At 40.2% G+C, this 14,896-nt stretch overlaps 1 protein-coding gene across 8 annotated transcripts in view; it reads left to right on the forward strand.

The window, feature by feature from the left end:
• The first annotated feature begins 1,322 nt into the window (after positions 1 to 1,322).
• cdk5rap2 (CDK5 regulatory subunit associated protein 2) overlaps positions 1,323 to 14,896 on the forward strand; it is a 30,919-nt gene continuing 17,345 nt past the window's right edge. For 5 of the 8 annotated variants that reach the window (XM_020621039.1, XM_020621042.1, XM_020621047.1 and 2 more), the window contains exons 1-25: positions 1,323 to 1,578; positions 3,850 to 3,905; positions 4,900 to 4,961; positions 5,682 to 5,792; positions 6,202 to 6,278; positions 6,461 to 6,584; positions 6,831 to 7,009; positions 7,100 to 7,247; positions 7,420 to 7,473; positions 9,905 to 10,024; positions 10,113 to 10,232; positions 10,363 to 10,455; positions 10,694 to 10,912; positions 11,051 to 11,221; positions 11,341 to 11,451; positions 11,532 to 11,669; positions 11,819 to 11,998; positions 12,154 to 12,348; positions 12,453 to 12,644; positions 12,867 to 12,996; positions 13,089 to 13,219; positions 13,306 to 13,422; positions 13,554 to 13,697; positions 13,804 to 13,916; positions 14,003 to 14,142. In XM_020621039.1, coding sequence (XP_020476695.1) covers positions 1,526 to 1,578; positions 3,850 to 3,905; positions 4,900 to 4,961; positions 5,682 to 5,792; positions 6,202 to 6,278; positions 6,461 to 6,584; positions 6,831 to 7,009; positions 7,100 to 7,247; positions 7,420 to 7,473; positions 9,905 to 10,024; positions 10,113 to 10,232; positions 10,363 to 10,455; positions 10,694 to 10,912; positions 11,051 to 11,221; positions 11,341 to 11,451; positions 11,532 to 11,669; positions 11,819 to 11,998; positions 12,154 to 12,348; positions 12,453 to 12,644; positions 12,867 to 12,996; positions 13,089 to 13,219; positions 13,306 to 13,422; positions 13,554 to 13,697; positions 13,804 to 13,916; positions 14,003 to 14,142 — 3,178 coding nt within the window. In that variant the 5' untranslated portion in view covers positions 1,323 to 1,525. Of the gene's footprint in view, positions 1,579 to 2,377; positions 2,402 to 3,849; positions 3,906 to 4,899; positions 4,962 to 5,681; positions 5,793 to 6,201; positions 6,279 to 6,460; positions 6,585 to 6,830; positions 7,010 to 7,099; positions 7,248 to 7,419; positions 7,474 to 9,904; positions 10,025 to 10,112; positions 10,233 to 10,362; positions 10,456 to 10,693; positions 10,913 to 11,050; positions 11,222 to 11,340; positions 11,452 to 11,531; positions 11,670 to 11,818; positions 11,999 to 12,153; positions 12,349 to 12,452; positions 12,645 to 12,866; positions 12,997 to 13,088; positions 13,220 to 13,305; positions 13,423 to 13,553; positions 13,698 to 13,803; positions 13,917 to 14,002; positions 14,143 to 14,896 lie in introns of all 8 variants that reach the window. The other 3 variants (XM_020621040.1, XM_020621046.1, XM_020621043.1) reach the window with 2 other exon arrangements.

Consider the following 14,896-nt stretch of genomic DNA (forward strand, 5'->3'; position numbering starts at 1 on the left):
CATTGTTCAGTGTCCATTTGGTCAATAAATACTTTGAATTTGTGCGTGGATTATTATTTTTTTATGATATTTGAAAAGTTGGAATACCAAACAAATTCAATAAAATAACGGATGCATAAAATAATCCCGTAAGGGGGTTTTAATTATTTAGGTATCCTGCAAAGTAAAATGTACATGGAAAATTTTACTAAAGCAAATGTAAAATTATTAGATTTGAGGTACCTCTTAATTTGATATTTACAGGTACAATTAATAGTTGCATATCTTTAAAATACTGTAACTTTACATTATTGCTCACTGAAGATCCAACAGAAAGTTCATATCCCATTACACTTCATGAACAATGAGGAAAGAGATACATAAAGATGAGGAGTGCCTTGTACAAGTTGAAAATATGTAGCCATATAAACCTCCGTAGGTGCTCTAGGGAAAAAAATTTGACTCTACTGACCCCACACCTACTGCCTTCTCTGCAATGTGTATTTACCATCACCTCCAGGTTTTTTTTTATCACCATTAGCTCAATAAACAAATTCATTAGGAACATGCCCAATGTGAGAACAAAAAGGGCCTCTCCGGGGCAGGGCTGCAAAATGACCTCATAATTTAGAAATCACTTTAGTTTTACTATATAAGACATTTATTTGAGCCAATTGCAACAGAAAAGGGAGTGGTGGGTGTTTCACAGTAAGTTAATTGATGTACTGTAGGCCTATGTGTGTATATGGTAGAAACGGAAATGCTGCAAATGAGGGAGCGCCAGCATTAAACATACACTTTACAACACTTTACAGTAAATACTTACCCTCTTGAAATTAAACAGTTTTACCACATGATGTCACTAGTTGTCTGAATGAGCTGGGCCAGATGTTTACAACATCGAAGTAATAGATGTTTCAGCCCTTTCCTGAACTTTACAAAATGGGTGATAAAATATAGACTTAGTCATTGCCTTAGACTGATTTATATCAAATGCTATACTATAATTAACCTGCTCACCATACACATACTGATTATGTTGAAGCACACACACACCGTGGTAATTTTATATGCCACTAAGATACCGGTTCTTGGGCCCTATAAGTAAAAACGTCACCTTTACGGTAACATAACAGTGTCCTTATTTTTGAGCCGTCATAATCCTGCATGAAGTGTCTGGCTTTGACCACTTTTATGCTGCCTTTAATTCTACTCGAAAATAAACTTACATTTGAGCATAGCTGTGAACAAATACGGATATTTGACTTAAAATAATAAAAATAATGCATAAATAATATTACAGTAATAATACTGATAAATATGGTCATATTTTTCTTTCCAAGGTACCCACTGCGGGGTTTCATGTTTCCCACACACCCTAGAGGCAGCAACAGATTCCAACGTCCATAATAGTGACGTTTACAATCGTGATGGCGGTAGCTGCGACTAGTTTGAATTCCGTCCTAATTTTTGGAGTTTACTTTGCGTCTCATCTGTAAAATGTCATGTTATAGTGGTGAGAGCACATAATAAGTGACCCGTAATTATGGATTCTGTTGTGGGTGACGACCTGACGCTACCCGTTGACATCAATGGAAGGTAAAACTACCAACGATAGCTAGTGAGCTAGCGCTAGTGTGCAAGTGCTGTACTTTAGCTTGCTAGCTAGCGCTAGTCCTAAAGCAGTAACTAATTAAGGCTTCTTGAGCTTCTTGTTATTGTCTTTTGTATTTCTTTTGGTAGTAACGTTTGGTCATCTGGCGTTTGGAGGATCATACATTTACATGTAGTTAGTTAACTTTATGTTGCTAACGCTTTCTGTTGTGTTTATCGGATTATTTGGGGGAAAACCAGACTAACGCCTTAACCTAGCTAGCAATAACTTAAGCTAAAGTGTCAATTGTCATTGTCAGCTGCTAAACATACACAGCAACCTTCCACTTGAGTATGTTATGTGTCTACGTTGGCTAGCTAAACATTTACTTTTACATAAGTACAACATTTTGCAACATTCCTACAATCATATATTTTCTTTCCTGCTGCAAGTTTCGTATAATCTCAAAATAGAAACAAATATTTTAAAAAGACTTGGGAAGCAACATCAGGATGTACCAGCCTTCACTAACACGCAAAAAAGTGTAGCAGAAATATTTGTGGTCAAAACCTGGCGCACATAGTTTGCGCTCGCAGTTACCGTTATAAATCATATTCAGCTCATTGGATGTTGTGATGTTACCGCGATTAGTGGTTTGGCTTGTTGACCTGTCATTCAGCAAGTAAAGGAAGCGGAAATACTCTGAGTCATTGCTCTTCAGCTTAGTTCAGGCTGCAGCAGCGACGTCTCCCTAAACTCTAGGGTTAACATGTATATGTATTTATTTTTTTTCCTGCTTCCAAGAAATGGGAAAAGAGCGTGATTCTGGTAGGTGAACCATGATTAGCTCTGCTCTACAGTGCTTTTGCTGGATAGTGTTTTCTGAATATAGCTGGTTTATAGTTCTTTATGTACCACTGAAAATTTAGTTATAGCATCTCTGTGTTAAAGTTTGTAGTGTTTAGTCTCCTTTTAAATGACTTAGCCCAGCTGTTCTGTGTAAATGCTGTCATCCAGGTGGTAAGCGTGCCTCAGTAATCCAAGATGTTATCTGATATGTGTGGTGTAAATTACTTGTTCGGTAATTCTGAAACCTAATTCACTTCACTTTTTCAGTTTTAAAATACTATGGCGCTACACACTGTTGGTTGTTTCAGTTATTTATGTTTTTCTGTAAGTGATATTTGTGTAAGGTGCTTTCATGTTTGTCACTAACAGCTGAGCAAAGTGAGAAAAAAGAGGAAGTCATTGTTTACAGGCTCATACATTGTTTCCACTTTGTGCTGCAGGGGGTTGTTACAACTGCAGCACTGACAAATCTCTGTTTCCAATGCAACATGCTTCATGTTGCTCATCTCTGTACTGTGCTGGGTGCTCTGTTTACAAAGAACATAAAACCTGTAGACATGCCATGAACAAATGATGATGGAATTGCTGAGCTTTGCTGAGAAATGGACCAGAGAAGCAGCAGAGCTGCTGTGCTTCCACTGCATGCGAGGAAGTTATACTGGACATTATATTGATAGACACAGAGGTCAAAACCAGGCAACATGAGCTTGAACCATTTTTTTGGTTTATGCAGTTAACCCTCTGAAATCACATTGGTCAGGAGAAATTTACACTAATGCTTAATAAATGGTATTATAATATGTTCAGGTGATACATGTGTGTTGTGGTAGTGCAGCCCCGATTCCTTTAATGTCTTTGTGATTCAGATGTGTGTTGCTGATGTTTGGTGCATTGTATTGTGTTTGTGAGTGACGCCACTGTCCCATCACTGCGTGAAGCTAAACTGGTCAGAGTCACAGTAGTCTACTTGTCCACCAGTGAAAGCCTCCTTCGTCCACTGGTTCGCCTGTTTTCCTCTGCTCCTGTCTGTGTGAACATGAGAGCTGGACTGCCCTGGCACATGGTCTCACAGACACACACAGAGTAAAAGGAGGCTCTGCCAGAGTGCATGTAAATGAAGCAGCAAGTCATTCCTGAGCTATTTTTGGAGCATCGTTAGGGATCAGTTGAACTGGCCAGCGTGAGTAATGCATAAATTTGTGTGGTGAGTTTTGTTTTGTTTTGTTTGTTTGTTTGTTTTGAAAACCATAATAATCAGTATCTGTATACAGTGAGCTGGGACAGAGAGCAAAGCTTACTTTGTTTCCTGTGATTTTTATAAATAGGAATTGTCTTTTGTTGAATGTGGTCGAAATGTAACAGCCACCAATATATCAACTATTCATAGTGACAAGGCTGCATTGCTAACAAAATGATTTTGTCCCCAGCTGCAGACTGCCAGACTCCATAGATGCTGGGGAATATTCCACAGACAGCATGACAGGTACAGTAAGATTTTCTTTTGTTCTCTTTCTGTTTTTTTTTTTACTTGCTCAGGTGTAAGTCTCCCCTGTGTATTAATTTATGCTGTTCTTGAATTGGTGCTGTGATCTCCCACAGTTGTCGACAAGCTGTGACAAGGGATTGGCTGGATAATCTTAATTAACTATTCCTATTTCTAATTCACTGTCATGCTCTTGTTGTGTGCCAACAATATACTCAGCGTTAGGCAGTAAACAACTAATTTATAGATATAGGTCAGCTTCTTGTATAGTTATTCCCAACATACTGTGTTTCAGAATACCTCACTGAAGCCAGTGATTGAATTCTGAAGGATGATTGTAATTGCAGAATCTGGGAAAACAAGGCAAAAGCTGAAAATAACCAGTTATCCTTTAATGATACAGTAGAAAATCTTAAGGCTTCATTTTCTTCCATGGTAGCAGACATCCTTATGTCCACTGCTGCTGTCTTGCTGCCTGAGATTTGAGCTTCTGTTTGCTCTTGCTTCTCCTCAGTTGTCCTCAGTGCTTTTGTCAAATACTAGGTTCATGAAGTACGTAAACTGGGTAGTGGTGTTGAATTACATTTTTAAAGACGTATATTTGTTTTTACATTGAAGATATTAGCATACACTGAAGGCAATGAGGATAAACCTAACATCTCTAATTTAGATAATAAAATGAACATAAATAAGCAAGACGAAGCTCTTCCTGTCAAACTGTGAATCAGGAGTTAGTGTTGTGAAATGTCTTGTTGATGTGTGTTACATGACCAGCTGTGGGCTAAACAGGGCAGTTCTCCAGAAACTTTGACAGCTCTGAGGACTGCAGTGAAAAACACGACTGCTTTGTCTTTCTTTCTCTAAAATAAACAAAGTGTGATTTTGAATACAGATTATAAACTTTTCTTGTATGTGGGGAAGATTCTGTGCTAAAGTGATTATGTTGTAGTTGTGTCTCAAATTAATAAAAATATATTAATTTATTGTTTTACAGCTTCATCCTTCCCTGACAAGATGTCCCCTATTAAAGCTCTCACCATGAAGGACTATGAGAATGTGAGTGACATTTGTAATTATTTCTCAGTGTTATTTGTTTATTAATGTTATTAACTATTACTACATTTAAAACCAAGCTTGACCGTATGAAGTATGAACTCTACCTCACCTCAACTAGCAGGGTTTTATGATTGGTTAAACCTGATCCTCAGTCTGATTAAAACTAAGCCCCACTGACCATTTATGGAGATGATGGTGATCAAGTATGTGTAGGAGAAGGGTTGAGGTGGGCTCAAACCTATATTTCAGCATTTGAATGGAATGCATCATCAGATTTTTGGCTTGTGCTCTTTGGCTGGCTGCATGATTACAGAGGTTTACAGAGAGCTTCAGACTTGTACCTCCTCCCTTTGACAGTCTGCCAAACCCCCATGACTATGTGTATGCTGTTCTGAGCCTGAAGCACAATGATGCACAGTCTACTTCACACACATGCAAACATTAAGGCTTGCTTTTAGTTTAACAATAATCATACACACATACACACTTTTCTGCCATGTAAACATGTCATCCAACATTTCTTCACAAATAAAGTGCATAAATAATTTGTCCTAACCTTGTTTTCTTATCATTTGATTTAATTAAAGCAAATTAATAAACTTAATTTGGGGCTTGACAGAGATCAGTATAGATTAACACAGGTTTTTCAATACAAATGTTATTTGTTGTTCTGTTTTTTTTTCCTGTATATTAAAATGTCTGTGCTACCTTCATTTGCAGCAAATCACAGCTCTAAAGAAAGAGAACTTTAACCTCAAGTTGCGCATTTACTTCATGGAAGAACGCATGCAACAGAAATGTGATGACTCTACTGAGGACATATTCAAAATGGTGTTGTATTTACTTTAATATGCAAAATGTGCATTAGGCCTGTGTGTCTGTCATGCATTTATTTTGCCCCTCCATACCTCATGTTGCATGTGACTCGGTGCCTTTTCATTGTTGTTGCTTTTCTGGAGTGAGATGTAAGCACATTGGAATCTCCTAGTCTCATTGGGGCTGCTTGTGTTTCTTATCTTCTCCTTTTCCCCCTACTACATATGAGAAGTAAATTGTCTTGAAAGAAAGTTATATTTATGTACATGCTCCAACATAAACCTTGAGACTTGTTAATTTGGTTTTATTAGCATGTGAATCTTGGGTAACTTGTTCTCTGAGAATCTCTACTTTGTGCCTTTGTTTTTGTAATAACTTCAGATCCCAGCTTGTGCTGAAATTGACTGAATGTTTTTTCCCCTAGAACATTGAGCTGAAGGTGGAGTTGGAGTCTATGAAGAGGGAACTGGCAGAGAAACAGGAGCTACTAGTGTCTGCGTCGTAAGTACACAGTCCTGCTGTGTCAAAATTCAGCATCTGCTAAGTTCTCATATTTGGTTTCATTACAAGAATTGAGGAAAAACAAAACAAGATCTTAGCTGGCATGAAGATGTTACATTTGCCCATGTGTGATGAAAATGTATAAGAGTGCCAAACTAATCTCCCCTATAAATTATTTCCAGGAAAGCATTAGAGAGTCTGGCTGGTCGAGGATCAGGAGACTCTCATCGTGTGAGAGAGCAAGCTCAGAGAGAAATGGATGAAATTCGAGATGCATTCAACAGAAGGATAGTTGACCTAGAACAGGTGAAGTTCAGCCTAAAAATTCACTTACCCAAAACTTGTTAATTGCAACAATTAATATCATTTTTTATTATATTCCCTAAGACCTGTAATTTTCTGTTTCACCCCTAATATGTTGTCCAAAATTTGTCCAAGTTGTTCTCATACAGGGCCTGGTTATCTGGAGCACAGTAGAATGTTATTTAGGGTTGGTCAGTCTTAATCAGCATTGGTGTTCATTTCTCATTTGGTGTTTTTGCTGAATGTTAGTGTCTGCGAATAGCTGAGGAAGAGGTTGAGAAGATGGCAGCCATTGCTGAGCAGGAGAAGCGTAAGAATATTAACATGGAAAAGCAGCTCCAAGCCCTGGGCCCATCGAGCACCTTTAACTCTGTACCTGTCGCCAGCCCAGTCCATGACCTTCAGCAGGCCCTGCAGGAGAAAGACGAGTATGGAGATAACGCAGACACATTAATATATATTTTTTATATGAAGACTTAAGTGTCCAGTGTTTTATTAATTTATTTTGCTCACACCAGTATCATTGAGCAGCTCAAGATCACTTTAAAGAACCAGGAATCTGTGACCCATCAGTGTAACAATACTGACCAAAGGACAGATTCTCCACCAGCTGACCATGTTAAGCAACTGTCAGATCTCATCACCAAGAAAGATCAGGAACTTGAGGTATGGAATTAGGAGATTTCTTGTTGTACACAGGTATCAAAACTTGTCAGATGACTGTGTGAAAACCCGTATTGCCATGTTTTAAGTACATATTTACAGAGAAATTACATTTATTGCCACTTTATTTCTACAACTTACACTAATTGTAATACTTTAATTTTCTGTTTCCCAGGCATTGAGGGATGAGCTACATAGAGAGAAGGGCAAAACACAACCAGGCCAACAGGTTGGTGTTGTGGAGATTTCCTTACTAAATATCTGGGTGTTGTTTCGTTAAATAAATAAATAAATAAAACTACTGCACAATGACACTGACCTCTGTCAGGCTGCTTAGACTATGTGTTTGTTTTTTTCTAGCGGAAGATTTATGTCACTATTGTTATGGTGTTCTTTCCTATTCTGTCATGCATCAAACCAAAGGCAAAATTATTTAACTGTGCATTAATTTGCCGGTTCATTTGTCACTCACAGACCACCTAATTGTCATATGTTCTTTGCTATGCACACAAAGCAGGCACTATTGATACATTGTCAGTGTTAATCTGTTGACCCTGTGTTTTGCTTTTTATTTAGTTTTCTAACATTAAATGTGAACCCTGTTGATTAGACTAAGAATTTTTGTTTTTGAAGGATATCTAAAATATTGTATAGTTTCACTTCAGAAACTTAGATGTCCGTCATAAAGCCTTTTGGTTTTAAAGTGGTACTGAAGGCATTATCCGGACTATTGGAGAAGGTACTGTATTGTTAACATTCAGAGTAGAAAAGAGCTGGGCAGTTTCCATGGTTCCTCATCAGGCCTTGGCATCTGATTTAAGGTCAGAGAGTTAAGACTGGATTACTGTGCTTTCTGGAGACAGTTCCCCTGATAGTTATTTATGGCCATCCTTCTTTACTAAAGGAAACATACTTTTGTAATCTGTCAGTGTTTGTTAGATCTGGATAACTGCAAGAATGCACTGCATGTTTTGCTAAGATTTTGAAAGAATGGGGGGAAATGCATTGACAGTTATGATTGAGATACATAACTGGACTTCCAGTGGCCTCTCCACAACAGAGGTGTGTGACAGCAATGATTACCAGAAAACACCACCTCTAATCTTAACGCTGATTTGAAGATGTGATGCCAGGCAGAATTCATGCTGTAGGAGTAGCTGTAGCTTGCTTTTTCAGCAGTCTCATGGAGACATTGCACCAGCCATAACACAGATCACCGCAGCAGTCCTAGAGCATTTTATCTGATTGAATCCGTTGGGGACAGTGGAATAGAGGCGGGGATTATTAAGCAGGCTTAAGGCTTATAGTGCTCTGCACTCAGTCCTTCTGCTCTCTGCTTCTCTTGCTGATGCAGTGAGAGAAAATGATAGATGACTCTTCCATGGCTGGCAAGCTGATGGCCTTTACATCACCGGACATTTTGTGCGATAGTGAGAGACTCGTTTTAAGTGGGTGAGTTGAGTCTGGAACATCTAAGGTGCCATGAGGGACCCATGTCGTATATGTGGTATTCGTCTAGTAGGAAGCCAGTGTCGTTGGATCTTCAGCTCATCAGCAAAGAGGAAGCTACAAGTCATCCTGTCCCATGTGTTGGGCCGGGAGGTGACTCGTGACGGTCGTGGAGAGTTTCTCTGTGGGAAATGTGTGTTCCAGTTGGAGAAGGTGGTACAGTGTGATGTAAACATTAGTCAGTTGCAGGATGAATGCAATAGTCGCATCCAGAAGATACAGGCAGAGAAAGAAAACCTGATCCAGTGCATCATACACATTTACAACAAAAACAACCCAAGTCTGGACACAGTTGCCGCAGCGAGCACCAGGTGCAAGACTCCACTCAGGTCTTCTGGGGTGGGCAGTCCTGATAATAAGCCTGTATACCAGCTGGTCTCTGAGAGACAACATTTCAGAGAGAGTGGAAGTAGTCGCATGGAGACTCCTATGAGAAGGTGTGTGAGTCTTGATAGAATTGTTAGTAGAGGAGCTGTCCCAGGGCACTCAGGCCTCAGGAGACCTGGATCAGCAGTAGGGCTGGATGGCCCTACTATGAAGAGCTTTGGTTTCCGAGGCATGCACTACTGTTTGCAAAGTGGGTACCTTGACTCGGTCCAACATAAGGGCACACTGCCTAGACCTGGATTCAAAGGTCACTCCACATCAATGCAGTCCCTGAATCGAGACTTTTCCTTGGACACCCCTCCAGACCCTCCACCCAAACTAAAACGCAGAGAAGCCAGGTTTCTGGTTGCCCGACTTGGTGCTACTGATGATCCACGAGGAAAGGATCAGTCCAGAGCACTGCACTGCAGCTCCTCAAATCAGCCTTCTGTAATATCTGACCTGATTCAGATCCTGCGCTGCATCTCCAAGCCGCAATTCTCTGCCCCTCTGGGGAGCCACATCCCTGTCCTGAAAAAGTTAGGCACGTGCCACCTCAATCCCCGACCTAAGCTCAGACACAAAGAGGCCAACTGGAAGTCTCTGCATGATCTTGCAGAGGAATTTGATGATGAATACACCGCTCCTAGAGTGGAGGTAGTAATTTTCAGTAATCTCTTGCTGGGCAAAATGCTGCAGCACTGGTAAGGAGCTTTACTTAATATTGCCACTATTAATATGTTTTTCTTTTCCTGTCTTGTGTGTTCTCTGGATTTGCTGAGAAGAAAAATGAGATTAATCAGTTGGAGTCCTGCAATAAGCTGCTCACTGAAGAAGTCACACAGACAAAAAGCATCAATGACAACCTGGCAAAAACACTGGCGGATACCCAGAATCAGAACAAGGTACCTGCTGAAGATATTTAGCTTTATTAAATATCTTTAATTAGATTAAGAGCATTTTTTGTATAACATTTCTTTGTTATCTAAACAGACCCTGTCAGAGAAGTTAGAAGGGAAGGAAAATGAACTCAGTATAGAGAGGAAAAATGCTCTGAAGAGAGACAAAACAATCCAGGGTCTGACTCAGGTCCTCAGAGAAAAGGAAAAAGAGGTAAGTTTAATACTATTGTGAACAGGTTTTATTTGTGATATTTCCAGGATCATAACAGTTGCTGTTAACTGTGACAAGTTGTTGTCACTACTCCAAGATAAACCTGTTTATTTTTCTTTTTATTGGACAGATTGCAGAGCTGTGTCATGAGATTGAGGACAGGGATAATGCTTTGGCCAAGGCTAGAGAGGCAGCACATAAAGCCCAACTACAGAAATACCAGGCAAGTTCTGCACCTTTTTTAGAAAGCCAAAACGTGACTGTGTGTGTTAATGTTAATTCTAATTCTTTGCTCTGTGTGGAAGCTTTTAGGTTCAAAGATTATATTGCTAAGAAGTTAGAAACTCATATAATGTAAAAGAAATTTTAAAGACAAGGGGGTATATTTATCTTCATTACAATTACAAATACAAAGTGCAGTCTCTATAAAGAAATAAACACTTCTTGCATATCTCGCTCAGGGAGTAGAGGAGCACCAAAACCTGTTAATGGCAAAGCAAACAGAGCTGGCTCAACTCCAGGGAGAACACCATGCCAAACTGCTTGAAGCTCAAAAACTACAGCGTGCTGTGGGCAGGAAGGAGCAGGACCTGGCTGACTTGCAGCAGGCAAAGGACCAGCTAGAGTTGGAACTGGAGGACATGCAACAGCAGAAGAAGAAAGGGGACAAGGCCCTTAGTGTAAGACAGCTGGAGAACAGTGGTCATCTAGTGAATATTTCCAATAAAAGTCACCAGGAAATCTGAATTCTCATTTCTATTATCTGTCATCAATTACATACTAGCTTTTGTGTAACAGTATTATCTTTCCTCTTTTAGGATCTGAACAATCAGCTGAAGAAGCTGAATGATGAGATCGGGGAGAGAGAGAGTGCAGTGGAGCAGAAATACCAGGAGCTGTTGGATCAAACAAAAAGAAAACTGCAGGCACACGAGGTCATCATCCAGCGGCTCACATCTACCTTGGCAGATAAAGAGCAGCAGCTACAGGTAACACACAAACCACAGATTCCAGACCTAAAGGAAAAATCTTGTGTGTATTCTTTTTATTCCAAAAATCTGCCATTGGACATAGTTAGATTTTTTTCCCCCCCCCTTGTATTCATCAGGAGTACATGAACATGGCCAGAGACTTTGAGCAAAGCAAAAGCCCAGGAGGAAATGATAACATGCTGTCTAAGCTGCGACAAAGGCTGAAAGAAAAGGAGAAGGCACTGGAGGTATGCATTACTTCTGTGTAATCTTCTCACCACAATGAGTGGAATTTGATTCTGACGTTCTTCTCCTTGCTTTCTCACAGCAAGCGCTGGATGAGAAGTTTGCTGCCATTGAGGAGAAAGACAATGAGATACACCAGCTGCAGCTGTCTCTAAGAGAGAAGGAAAGGGACCTGGATAGGCTCAATAACTTGCTCTCCCACAACGAAGGGACCATCAATGTAAATAGCTGTCACTGTATTTGTTGCGGGGGGGGGGTTGATATTAGACCAAAAATTTGCCCATTTGGCTTTGTAAACAGTAATGAAATTGCTTTTGAGATGTTGAACTTCAATTTCATGCATCTCTCTGCCTATTTCTTTCTCTCCAGAGTTTTGACAGTCTAATCAAGGAAAAGGATGTGGAGCTGCAGCATCTTGCAAATACTTTAAAAAACCTGCAGAGAGCCAAGCAAGATGTAGAAGATAACCTGAACAGATCGCTAAGGGAGAAGGACTCCATCATCAGCCAGCTACAGCTCTCCCTGGAGGGCAAGACAAAGGACATGGAGGTTAGCTGATGCTTCCACACACCCACTGCTGTATGTTCAGTGATGTTCATGTAGGTTTTCACCATTCCAACCTGTGACATTTACATATATAGACACTTGCTTTATAGATTGAGGTTGTTTTTGATCTTTCTAACACTGTCAGCCTTTCTCTGTAGGAAATGGCAGAATCGATGCTTAGCCAGTCACAGACTCATGCACGTGACCTTGCTGAACAGATGGGCCACAGGTTAAAGGTCACAGAGGCTATGTTGGCTGAAGCTGTGAAAGCCAGGGAAAAGCTGGTTGCTGACAATGAGAGTGCTGTGGAAGGACTATTGGCTACAATTAGCAGCAAGGACCAACTTCTCAAGGTCAGCATTTAATTATGAACACGCTAATAGAGTTTATACAGACAGAAATATTGTACATTGCTAGATATAAATGTACTCACTCAGCCTCTTGTTACTTTCTCCAGGAGGCTGCAGAGCACTACAACCGCATGCTGTCTGAGCGTACTCAAGGGATCCAGGAACTAAAGAAACAGCTGTCTGATAGGCAGCAGCAGCTCACCACTGCTGAGAAGCAGTGCTCCACAACAACCCAAGAGGGTTATTTAGAAACTGCAGAGCTCAGGGCTATGCTTGCTGAAAAAGACAGCCTCATCAATGTAGGTTCCACTGGGATATAACACAGTCACTCAGCTGTAAAATGTGTTTGAATTAAAAGCCTGACAAGGCAAGGATATTAAAACTCCCAAAGAGAACCTACCCATTCTCCACATACTACATATTCTGACTTCAAATTACTTTGTGCCTTATTTTGAAAAAAGTTGAATGTATCATTTGTATATGTTTGGGAGTGCTAACTTGTTACTTTTATAAATATGTAGAAGCTTCTACAGTGTGGTCAAGAAAGGGACCAGTTTCTGCCAGACATGAGGCAAAAGGAGGACTCTGATCATGTGTTGGAGCTCAGACAAACTATCCAGATCATGCAGGAGAAGTTGGATGAGAGAGATGGTGAGACCTTAAAACCTGCTAGTAGGATATTTTTGGGTTATGTTAGAGTTTAGGTCAGTCCTACATTAGATTTAATTTTGTCTGCACTGAAGCCAAGCTGTCCAGGAAGAACAGTGAGGAAAATGTTCCACTGTCCAAGAAGACAGTCGTCATATTGAAGAAGGAGCTAGCAGAGAAAACCGAGGAACTGAACAAAGCTCTGAAGAGGGAGAATGAACTGAAGGTGAGTTGGTTATAAGCATTTATGTCTGTAATCACACGGTTGCTTAATAGTGTGTTTTTGTGTAATCACATATTTTCTTGCTACAGATTTCATTGGCAGAGCTAAAGTCATTGCTATCTGAGCTGGAGGGTCGCAGTGAAGGTCAGGCTGCTAATATTGAGTCGCTGACTGCCACTCTGAAAACTAAAGATGAGATTATCAATGTAAGAATCCCCCATTCACAGACTTCTCACTCAGTGAAATGCTCCATAGCTCTGGATAAGGAGCTCCCTTTGCATTTAAACTGTGTGACCTCTCCTCCAACAGTTCTCATATTTTGTTTGCCTCTGATCAGGTTCTCCACCAGCGCCTTGGTCAGAAAGGGGACAGTCATGCTGACCATATGCAGGATCAGGTCATTGGCTCTGGAATGGAGAGGTCACTACCTGGGCTCCCACAAAGAGAAAGAACAATGATTGGTGGAGACAGTCAGCAAGAAGTAAACTTCAGCTATGTTTCTGATGAATGAAATACAAAAAAATACATATTTATTTTACATTTAATGCTTCAACATAAAGACAATTTCATTTTCTGTCTCTCTTAAGGCTTTGCCCAACCTTATAGCCTTGCAACAAGAGCGTAATGCGCTGAACAAAGCTCTGAGAGCTGAACAGCAACTTTACTCCAGCCTGGTTAGAACTGTAAAAGAGCCAGACAGGTAGGGACAACGGGTCACTGTATTATACTATAATTGTGAAAATGAAAAGATTGATTAGTTTCACTATATGCATGTGTGTGTTGCAGTGTCCAGTGTGTCCATGCTCTGCAGCTGCAGCTGGCGGCAGTGCAACTCCTCAGGCAGCAGCTAGAGAAGAACATCAAAACTAATGAGGAGCTACGAGATGAATTGGAGAGAGAGATGCACAGAGTCAAACTCAGAGAAGGTGCAGTGCAAACACACTGGGTGGTAGATGATGATGGGGAGTGAATTAAAGGGGGAAAAAATGGAGAAAGGGAAAGATCACGTGTTTATCATTATATTTAGTAGAAAAGGTAGGAAACCATAGCTCAGAAAGTTGCATATCCATAGCTTCTAGGAAGCTCACACATACATATACACCCATTCCATCTTTGTCCAGTGTGTTTATTCTAATATGTGCTGCTGACAAGCTCATGTCCCCTCTTAACCTGTCATGTCTGTCATTCTGCATGTCCAGCTGGTCCTTTCACTTATCTTTGTGCACTTTCTGTTTACTGTTGTCTACATCAACACCTACTCATCTGCATGTCTTGTCCACAATAGTGCCATTTGTTTCCTTTTACGCTTTTAAATGTAATGGTTTCTCACTTATGCACACTGTTTCTCGCTTTGTCTGTCCTTTATAAAAGAAGTGAATAAAGGCTGCCGCTGGCCTGTTGTCCTCTCTGCCTCTCACATTTTAACACTCCACTTGCTTTTTTTTTTAAGCTGTTCCATTAAAAGATTTGGTTGTCTGTTGATTGCATCACCTCTCTTTCACCCCTCTCCATCCTACCATCTGTCACATGAATTGCATTAAACTACATAAGTATGTTATTGTAACAAGAACAGTATTAAAGGTTGTTAATGCTGCTGTAGAATCATATCCTACTATAGAGTAGTTCCCCTGAAATAGATCAGGACAAAAAAGACATGACATCAAACTGTTAATGTACTTT

Source organism: Monopterus albus, unplaced genomic scaffold (genome assembly GCF_001952655.1).
Source record: "Monopterus albus unplaced genomic scaffold, M_albus_1.0 scaffold253.1, whole genome shotgun sequence".
Lineage (NCBI taxonomy): Eukaryota > Metazoa > Chordata > Actinopteri > Synbranchiformes > Synbranchidae > Monopterus > Monopterus albus.